Here is an 11011-nt window from a genome sequence, read left to right as displayed (position 1 = left end):
TGCGCGTCATATGCAGTTTTTATTTGCACAGCCAAAGAGAGATAACTACTGGCTATTATTCAAGAGCATTAAACATCAACAGGAAACATAGGCAAGAGGCTACTTACACTGAACTTGATGAAGCAATTTTAAAGTGCTTAAAAGATTGAGTTGTTACGCTGTTATCAATGTATCAAATCTGAAAGCTAAAGGCGAGGAGTCGTTTGCTTTATACTAACTGGAAATGTTCTGGGTGGTGGCTGAACAGATGGGAAAAAGCCTGCAGGGTTCCTTTTTCTGGTTCCATTTTAACAACCATGAACGCCATACCAAATTTCTATGCTATTACTTCTGATACCTTGATTAGCACTTTGCTTAAAGGTTGACTTGCAACAAAATTCACATTACATTTATTTGGTATCAAAAAATTCACCATGTCTTACTCTGTGGTGTTGTAGGTGTCAAATATGTGATAATGGGATTAAAAGCTCTTAAAATCTCAAAAATGAACAGCCATCACGAAAATGCCGTAGGTTGATATTCCTTTTTAAAACGGCTCAAATGGGAGGTAGATGATCACTATGGCTTCTGTTTACATTTTCATGCAACATCATTCGTTGAAATATTTTCACAAATAATTATACTTCACGCATTCAATAAAACCATGTCTATTGTCATTACGGATCTATTTCCTCATCGTTGTAATGCTGCCACTTTGAGCACTGATATCTCAAGAACCTACCATAAAAATTGGTTTAAATTTTTAACCTTAACTCGAAGGAGTACATATCATTGTCTGATAAACATGACGAGCCTGTTAGTCACCTGTGATAGCACATGATCAGATCACGGCTAGATGATTTGACTAGGCCGAAACGAAACTAAAATAGCGAGATTTATATACGATAAGGGCATTCGGGTAGAAGTGTATGACAAACACTTCGGGAACCCGAAGTGTTTGTCATAAACTAGTGCTATGAAACGTTTTATATTGAGTCTTTTATTGGTCTTTCATTTTACGTGATAACAGCACGGGTCCAAACAATAACCAAGTTGAGTTGAGTACGTCATCAAAATAAAGAGATTCCAAACAACGGCGGTTTCGTGATGGCTGCGATTAACTGTTCGTTTGTGAGCTTTTAAAAGCTTGTAATCACATTTCCACATATTTTGCACCTACAAAACAGTAGAGTAAGACATGGTGAACCTTTTGATATCATATAACTGTAACGTGAATTTTGTTGCAAGTCAACGTTTAAGCACAAAATTTTTTTTATACTACAAACTGTTTTGTTTCACACCGCATTCTTGAACAATCAGCTCAAACCAGCTATAAAACCATGCAATGCTTGCATTGAATACGAGACGTACATCCCAACTTAAAAAAATCAAGTTTAAATAATACTTGATAAAATCTTTTACCGAAGCACCATAAATTATTACATTGAAAGCAGGTAAGATGATTAAAATAAAAATGATTTAATAAATCAGAGATCCTCAAATTAATTTTAAAGTTCTACAGTATTGCTATAATATATTGATATATATATATGATATATTGATTATTGAAAGCCAACAAGGGAGAGCAGAGCTAGGATTATTTATTTAGAGTTATCACTGTGCACTAATAAAAAGTTAGAAAGCCTAAGTCTCAGCTATCATAAACCTAACTTAACAAGTGATACAACTAATTTAAGTCGTTCAGCATTCCTTTTGCTCTTTGTAATTCTTTAACAAAGGTCATCAGAGATACTCTGTAAATAGGAGAGATCCAAAGCTCTAAATTTTGTTATACTTTTCCAGAAGGGGTTTGGTCTAATCTCTCGGAACGATAAGTTTGTTATACTACTTTAGGAGTAGTTTTAAAAAAGCCTGATGGCTTTGATCGACCGTAAAATAAGCGAAAATATTTATCATTATTTCTTTTTTTAACTTTAAATGAGTTAAACACAGGGATAATAAACAACTATTTAGAGCTTGTTTTTATGACTGACTGCATTTCTATTAACATATTATATTCGCTTAACAAAATAAATCTCACTCATTTAAAAAATAAATTTTTCTATCAAGCCCATTGACAAATCTCTAATACTCTGGTTAAGCTTAATCAGAATTATTTTTAGCGAAATTTAGGCCATTAGTAGGAAGTTACCCAGGAAATCTTCACAGTTTTCTATCAAGTCCATGTATATATCTGTACATCGCTCTAATACTTTAGTTCAAGTTAGCCAGGATTACTTCTAGCTGAAAGTAGGCTGCTAGTTGAGAGTTTCATTTGAATAAAAGAGCTTACGTGTACTTATGGTCAGCTGAGAGTAATTTCAATCAATGAATATTCACCTATACTTACCCAAATTTATTCATGTGTTATTTTGACCAGAATTGGAGTATATCCTGTTTGAGGCTTGGCTTTAGGGGTTTGATCACTTGTATTAACTCCTGGAAACCAAGCAGTAAACAATGAAGCTGCAGTAACCTAGTAGCAGTAACCTATAATGACAACTTTTCATATTTATTAAATACACTTTATCAGCTCAGAAATAGTTGAGTTAACTCAGTATATAATGCCATTAATATGAGATTCTTCATAGCAGGTGGTTTCGATAATCTATAATCAGAATATTCCACATTTACCAAAGGTGTCAATTTATAAGTCCGAACTGTCAAAACCCTCAAACCTGACGTCTCAAAACCCAACCACTACCAACAAAGTTAGCTTTGAATCAACCAATAATTTCAAACCATTCTGATATTACCTACATATCTAACATGTTGCCATTATTCATTGAAAGCTTAAAACAACATGAAATTTATTGAAAGCATTGTGAGCTTTGTGAGCTTCTCTGACCAGAATAGACCACGATCTGTTAGTTTATTATTCATTTTTTTTGTATTTTATTTAAGGGAAATTATCCAAGGAGGATGATAAAGCGTAAATTCGCTAGCCAGCTGTCAATGATACATAAAAAGCGCTCTCAGTCCAACGAGTGAATTGAAAGTGTTAGAAGTGCTGCATCACAGGAGCGACCAGTTAACATGGTTGCACGCAAAATACTTCCTGGTGCATACATGACACCCAACCTGCTGAGAAAACTACAGCTTGATATGGAATGCTTAATATAACAATCAATCAGCTGATAGTGTTAGCTCTGAAATTTTCTAAAAATTTATGTGGGATTTACATTTATTATCATATGTCCTAAAAAGACGTGCAGCGAACTTGTAGGCAATCCGCTTTATCATGAAGTTTTCTCTTATACTAGTTGAGCACATGTGTAAATGTTAAGAGACATTCTCAGACAGTTTGAGAAAGTAGTTTTTTGTGAGGTAAAACACAATGCAATCTTTTTTTGAGGGTATAATTTATAGTTATATGTTTTGAATTTGCTTTCAAGAGTTCATAGGCCAAAGGTCAGATGGACCAGAGCCTTCAATATCTTGAAAAGGTAAGACGTTTAAGTCATCGTAAATAGTCACAGCATGTTTTGGCTGACAAAGCACAGCCCTCGGTCAAAGTAGCACATTTTATAAAACACAACTAGAGACTGAAAGAACTATCTGTTTTGTAAGATCTTTTCTTAATACTTTTTTAATGTAAGAGGCTAGATTTTTGTTTGCAAGTTTGCCTTTGCTCAGTTTTTTTTCATTGTGTGCATGTCGTATGCCTCACAATGATCTCCATTTAGAAACACCCGGATGGAGAAATTAATTGGCGTAGTTCACAGAATTTATACCTGGTTTGTTATAGGTTTGCTGTGTGTCACTGGTCATACAACAAGCATGCCTTGTGAATGAATATCATAGAATAGCATATTTATGATTTAGTGCAGTACTTGTGAGAAGTGGTACTACCGGAGATGTATAACTCTCGAGACAACAAATATCATCACTTTTTTACTAACAAATAAACTGATGATTATTTCTGTAGCATCATATTGACAAGGACAGGTGCTTGAAGTAGATGTTTGGATTTCATTTGGCAGATTTTTCATCATTTTCTCTAATCTATACTGTTATGCTGGTCTTCTTGTTAAAACAAGTTACATATATTTGATTTTATATACCCACAAATAACAAGTATTCATTGTGTTTTATGTCTACTGTAGATAGTGATGGCATACTCTGTGTTGTACATGCACACTTATTATGAACAGGTACCACATACTTTGTGTTGTAGATCTAAAGTCAATTATCATACATGTAAGTATCACCTACTTTGTGTTGAATACATAAAGTAAACACACATCACATACCCTGTTTTGTTGTAAACCTACAGTTAATAATCAGTATGACATAGTCTTTTTGTGGGAAGGAAATATGGTAGGGTTACAAAAATGGTTACAAAATTTTGCTTTTGTGTGTTGAAACAAAATTGTGAACAGTTATCACATTGGTACTTTGTATTGTTGTACACCTACTACTGTTTAGTACTAAGTTACTAAATACTGTAATTAATATTACATACACACTACACAGTAGTTTTGTGTTACAAAATAAAGGGCACACTTTTACTTTTTAGAATCCTGTTAAACTTATTGTTTAGCCCAGTGCAAGGAGCCAGGCACACATTATTGGTTTGATTTTCAAACAATTTTTTTCTAAAATTAAATTTCATCGTAGCAAGAATAGTGTTGCTATAACGAAACAACAATCAGTTAACACCATAAAGAAGGTTAGTAACAGTGAATTTATATTCAGCTTGCGTTTTGCGATTAAGCGCTTACAGGTATCTATGACAACAATGAGAAGCAGTGAGTCAACTAAGGAACCGTGTTAGTACGCCTAACGGGACGCTAACGGGACTTTAAAAAACTTTTTCCGATAGAACTGTACTATATATCCCAATATCTCGATAGAATAGTCAATGCGAGGGGACTCGTAAAATCCATAAAGTTATTATGTGTTTTCTCTGAACATAAAACAAATTCATTAAAACAAAGAACTCGAGCCATCCAGGCACGTCCGGCTACCTTCTACCCGTGTGAGAGTTGCGTGTAAAGTTTGCTATGTCTTCGGTTACTCGCCGTTCGTTTGCTCTTTTTCCAACACCTTTTCGACTGCAGACAAGTAATTGCTCAGGATTTTCGAGAAAACTCTCCGTTTTTCATACGCAGCGAAGGTGATAACGAATAATTCACTTCGAAATATTTGCCACTGTATTTTTTAACCAGAAAAACTAGTACGATTCAAAATGATAGAAGCATTTTCTTAACCCTTTCAGTCCTAATTATTTTCTAGTTGACCGCCTGCCATGCCTAATTAAATTTTCACATTCGTTATTTAATAAAGATGTTGTATTAGATTGTGCATAAATAATGTTGTGATCAAGATAATTTAACATGTTTTTTTGCAACTTGTTTGTAGCATTCTTAGCTGCAATTTGGTACCAATATATACACATCAGGTTAACTTATATGAGATGTTATTGATGAGATTCAAATCGATATACTTTTTGGAAATCGAACAGTCTATGTTTAGTTGCTACTACCAGTCAATTTCTTTGTTGATAACACTTCAATAACATATTAGAATGGCAGGAAAATGTGTTAGGAGCAGGTTGCAAAACGATTTTTGGAGTTTTAACTAATAAAACTAAAGTTATCAGCCTATATGCAATATCATGTCATAATAAAGCTTCCCATTCATACCTCAATCGATTGGTCCATTATGGCTATATATGATGAATACATTCTATATCTATAGACAACATTTACATTCTAATGACTGCAAACAACAATTTTTACAATTATGATAATACGACACACGAAATGCAAGATACTTGAGTACAAAACTGATTTTATCTAGAAATGCAAGAAAATGACTAAAAAGAAGTTACAGCATAACGATAATAAAAATAATTATAAAAAAAAGGCATGATTTTCATGTTTTAAACCTCTTGCATGTCAATATCTAAAAGTAAATGCACTTACGATGTCATTTGTATCTACTAAAACTGAAAAAATGTATCAGCTAAAATTTTTTTCGAAATGAAAAATATAATAGGTATAATTCAATAATTCTGCTGTGGTACATTTGAAACTTACCTTGTGCTGCTAATAAATTATCATTCTGTTGTAATGAGTCGTTTTTATAGCGAAATTCTTCACCAGAACTTATAACTACGTTGGATTAGCTCAGAAATCAAGCTCGGCTTTCGGTAAATGTATTCAAAATGGCGACCTTCAGAGTTGAAGAAGTTTAAATCTATTACGGGATTTGTCTAGTAAAATGTTTTTATTCAACCACATTTCTGGTATCGAAATAAACATCAAACTGTTATCTTTCGAAATAAAGCTTTAAAGGTTGACTTGCAACAAAGTTCACATTACAGTTATTTGGTATCAAAAGATTCACCATGTCTTACTCTGTTGTGTTGTAAGTGCCAAATATGTGGAAATGTGATTACAAACTCTTAAAAGCTCAAAAACAAAAAGCCGCTGTAGATTGGAATCTCTTTATTTCGATGACGTAACCACGAAATTTGGTTATCGTCTTGTCACGTATGTTCTCACGTGAATTGAAAGGCCAATGAAAAGCTCAGTATAAAACTTATCGTAGTACTAGTTTATGATAAACACTTTGGGCTTTACCGAAGACCCCGTATCAAATATAGATGCTCGCTACTTTACAGTTTTGTTACGGCATTATTCAATCGTCAAGTCGTAATCTGATCATGTGACCCAATACTTTGCAAATAATTTTTGCAGCACTTTTCGATTATCACAGATGATCTACAGGTCGTCATGATCATCAGACAATGATATGTACTCCTTCGAGCTAAAGTTAAAAAGTTTAACGATTTTTTACGGTAAGTTATAAGATATCAGTGCTAAAAGTGACAGCATTACAATGACGATAAAAGAGACGCGTAAGAACAATAGACATAGTTTTATTGAATGCGTGAAGTATATTTGTGAAAGTATTTTGACGAATAAGGTTGCAAACAAGTGTAAACAGAAACCATCTTTCACAACTACATCACATTTGAGCCGTTTTAAAAAGGGAATCCAAACTACGGCGGTCTCGTGTTGCTGCGATTTTCTGTTCGTTTTTAAGCTTTTAAGAGCTTGTAATCACCTTTCCACATATTTTGCACCTGCAACACAACAGAGTAAGACATGGTGAATCTTTTTCATATCAAATAACTGTAATGTAAATTTTGTTGCAAGTCAACCTTTAAAAAAACGATATACATAAAATGAATATCAATAAAGTTACTCAGCTTGTGTCCCGATATAGTTGCGTTAAGGCCCAAGTGAACAGAACTTCTTCTGAGATAGTCGGCATCAGAAGTGAAAGGGTTTAATGTGCAAAATATATTATTGAATGTAATTATGCATCGACTGTTACATACAGGAGATTCCAAGTTGTTTTGAATATATACTTCACGGTGAGAGAAAATGTTTGAAATGGCCATTTCCCTCTTGGTTAACGCATTAAAGCTTGGCTGACTACTTTGGTTATAGTATTCATTTTTAGTAGCGCTTCGATTGAATCGTGTGTATTTTTGGGGTGTGTATGCAGAAATTGATATGAACACAAGCAGTTAACATATCAATTTTTATGACCTAATTGTGATTACTAGCTAGCTCTATACTACTTTTTTGTATAAAAAGTTGGAAATGTTGTAAAGTTATAAAGCGATGAATTAAATATTTCAGCTATATACGACCCAGCTATGAATGTAGCAAGAGTGCACATGCTTTAAATGGCTCCACGATTGGTGCAATGTTACAACAACAGGTGGAGCGGCAGCCGGATCGTGATATGCTTGTCTGTCGCGAGGACAACGTCCGATTGACTTATCAAGCGTTCAAGGAAAAGGTTTGTTGAACGCATTCCGTCTCTCTTTTTAATGGACTGTGATTTATTTAAATACATTTTCTTCGATATGTTTTCAATTCCTATTAGACAAGGTTTCAAATGCTCTGACAGTGACATAAAGGATAAAGCTAGCAATAATTAGAACGGTTTTATAAAATCAGCTGACTCATCTACTAAAATGCCTACTTTTTCAGTCAGACCTTTGCTTGATTAGGCTTCTTAGATCCGGGCTCCTTTTAAAAACACTATATTAAACATCTTGAGAAGCTACAAAATAAAGCATTACGCTTTATTTTCGACATGAAAAGACAGATAAGCATTACAAAACTGAGAGAAGATACTGGTAATGGGTTTCTGAGGGAGAGGAGAAAACAGGGAAGGTATTGGGCCACCTTTCTAGTGTGATAGCATAGGTTATAATACTCATCAAAGAACGAACACTTTTACAGTTATACCTCGATTTTTGAGCTTAATGCATTCTTTGACTGAACTTGTATTTCAATTTACACATATCTCGAGGCACTATGTCCTATATAAAATAATTAAATACAAATTAATTCGTTACCGCACTATAAAAAAAAACAGAATATTATGGTGGAAAGACGTATTTTCACTGTTGTAATTAAGTACATACGCCTAAAAGTAACAAATACCTATTTGGTGAAATATGCGATAAAAAGTACGAACACTACTGTAAGTTATTACTTTTGAGACAGATGTAGTGGCTAACGGCGGTCTGAAAGACTTATCAGCGATTCGTTCGGTACATTAAACCTTTGTGACATAATTTAAGCAAAACCTAAATAAGCTTAACCTTAGCTCACTAAATACCCGAATGAAGCTAATTTTTAATCTTACTAAACTTACTTCAATTTGGACGCCTCCATTTTTTATTATCCGTTTCCGATTTGGTGGTTTTTGTCTTGTGTTTGCCATAACTGTTCACTGACCTTTCGAAAAGTTTTTTCTAACTGATTCGAGGAGAAAGACAGCGATGCTGTTCTCGAAAGCGATATCTCGCGTACTTGGCCATATAGTGATCATCAAGAGCTGGCTTGTTAGCTCGCATCTCAAAAATGACTCATATCTCGAAGAAGAAACTTTGCTCAAAATCCTGCTCATATTTCAATTTTCTCGTTAGTTGAGCTCTCGTATGTTGAGGTATGGCTGCACACTATATATAAAACTCAATGTGGTTTTATCAGAACTTTTTGGCCTCATATACTAAAGGAATTGTGATCTTAAAAAAAAGATTTTACATTCGGCGATAAAGTTAGAGACAGTAAAAAACAAACACTTCTAAACAAAGTTCTTATTTTGAACTGCTTACTTAGTTACTAAGATATTGTGTCCCTGCACGCTATTACGCAGTCGCTAATGACAGTCCTAGTGGGAACATCCAATAGTAATAAGCTACAGAGATCTTTGTTTTTTTATAACTAAAGTGGCTTTTTCAACTTGGCTTTCCCTTATCAAAGTTTCTGATAATCGCATATTAAATCCAAAGCTTGCAACATGTTGTCAAATGTATCTTGATGTCTCAGTGATAGCAAGGAATACAGTAGTTGCCTTTGCTAATGATAAACCATCTACTCTTTCTGAAAAGCATTGCCATATCAAAAAAATGTTACCATTATTTAAACGCTGTATTATGTTTTCTCATGGTTCTATTGTTGGTGAATGAAAGGTATAAACTGAGGAGACAGCAAGACATGTACAGTTATTTTCATTAAACTGTCAAATCAATCTTGAGCAGTTGACAAGTATCCAATAAGTTTTGGTATTTTTTATAATTGCTGTGAAAGCTGTTCTGTTCAGATTTATAAAACAATTCATTGCAAACATGCTAATTCTTTCTTGGCAGATCAGTTGCCAGTTCCTACACTGAGTTCATCAGTTCCTTATACTAATGTCATCGGTTCTGTGTCAGCAAGCACCCAGCTAACAAATAACTTTCAGGTTCAATATAACTTGATAAAGGTGTTATGATACCTTGATATAAATACTGAAATCATGTTATGTGTCATTTTGAGTCGGAAATAAGTTGTTTATTGTTGTTTGATATTTATTGTTTGGTGATTGCTAGTTGCCTAATATAATTTTATTGATTGCTGGTTGATTGGCCTTGAGTGTTTGCTAATTTTTGATTGCTATTGGTAGTTTCCACTTGGTTGTTGCTACTTTCCGATTGCCACTTGAGGGTTGCCAATTGTTGATTGTTAACTGCTGATTGCTAACTGCTGATTGCTAATTGTTGATTGCTAATTGTTGATTGCTAATTGTTGACTGCTAATTGCTTATTGCTAATTGTTGATTGATAATTGCTGATTCCTAATTGTTGATTGCTAATTGTTGATTGCGGATTGCTAATCGTTGATTGCTAATTGTTGATTGCTAATTGTTGATTGCTAATTGTTGATTGCTAATTGTTGACTGCTAATTGCTGATTGCTAATTGTTGATTGATAATTGCTGATTGCTAATTGTTGATTGCTAATTGTTGATTGCTAATTGTTGATTGCTAATTGTTGATTGATAATTGTTGATTGCTAATTGTTGATTGCTAATTGTTGACTGCTAATTGTTGATTGATAATTGTTGATTGCTAATTGCTGATTGCTAATTGTTGATTGATAATTGTTGATTGCTAATTGTTGATTGATAATTGTTGACTGTTAATTGCTGATTGCTAATTGTTGACTGCTAATTGTTGATGGCTAATTGTTGACTGCTAATTGCTGATTGCTAATTGTTGATTGATAATTGCTGATTGCTAATTGTTGATTGCTAATTGTTGACTGCTAATTGCTGATTGCTAATTGTTGATTGCTAATTGTTGACTGCTAATTGTTGACTGCTAATTGTTGATGGCTAATTGTAGACTGCTAATTGCTGATTGCTAATTGTTTATTGATAATTGCTGATTGCTAATTGTTGATTTGCTAATTGTTGCTTACTACTACTATTATTAGTTACTATTGGTTGTTGCTATCGTTTTTTGTTATTCACTTTTCCTACTTACTGATTTCACCTGTTTTCTATTTGGTGATTGCTAATTGCTGGTTGTTACTTAGTGGTTGTTACTTGATGACTGCTTGTCGCTGATTGCTAGCTAGTGATTGCTATTTCATGGTTGCTACCTGATAATTTCAGCAAGAAATTATTTTTCTTTCTGAAATTTTCTTTCAGCAAGAAAGAAGAATACCAGT

At 33.7% G+C, this 11011-nt stretch overlaps 1 protein-coding gene across 1 annotated transcript in view; it reads left to right on the top strand.

The window, feature by feature from the left end:
* Positions 1 to 4972: 4972 nt before the first annotated feature.
* LOC137402188 (medium-chain acyl-CoA ligase ACSF2, mitochondrial-like) overlaps positions 4973 to 11011 on the top strand; it is a 35302-nt gene continuing 29263 nt past the window's right edge. Inside the window, exons 1-2 of the mRNA XM_068088670.1 lie at positions 4973 to 5098; positions 7641 to 7803. Of these exons, the coding sequence (XP_067944771.1) occupies positions 4986 to 5098; positions 7641 to 7803 (276 nt within the window). The 5' untranslated portion in view covers positions 4973 to 4985. The remainder of the gene's footprint in view (positions 5099 to 7640; positions 7804 to 11011) is intronic.

This window comes from Watersipora subatra, chromosome 8, assembly GCF_963576615.1.
Source record: "Watersipora subatra chromosome 8, tzWatSuba1.1, whole genome shotgun sequence".
Lineage (NCBI taxonomy): Eukaryota > Metazoa > Bryozoa > Gymnolaemata > Cheilostomatida > Watersiporidae > Watersipora > Watersipora subatra.
Note: the sequence above shows the minus strand (reverse complement) of the source record. Positions and strands in the feature narration are given on the sequence as shown.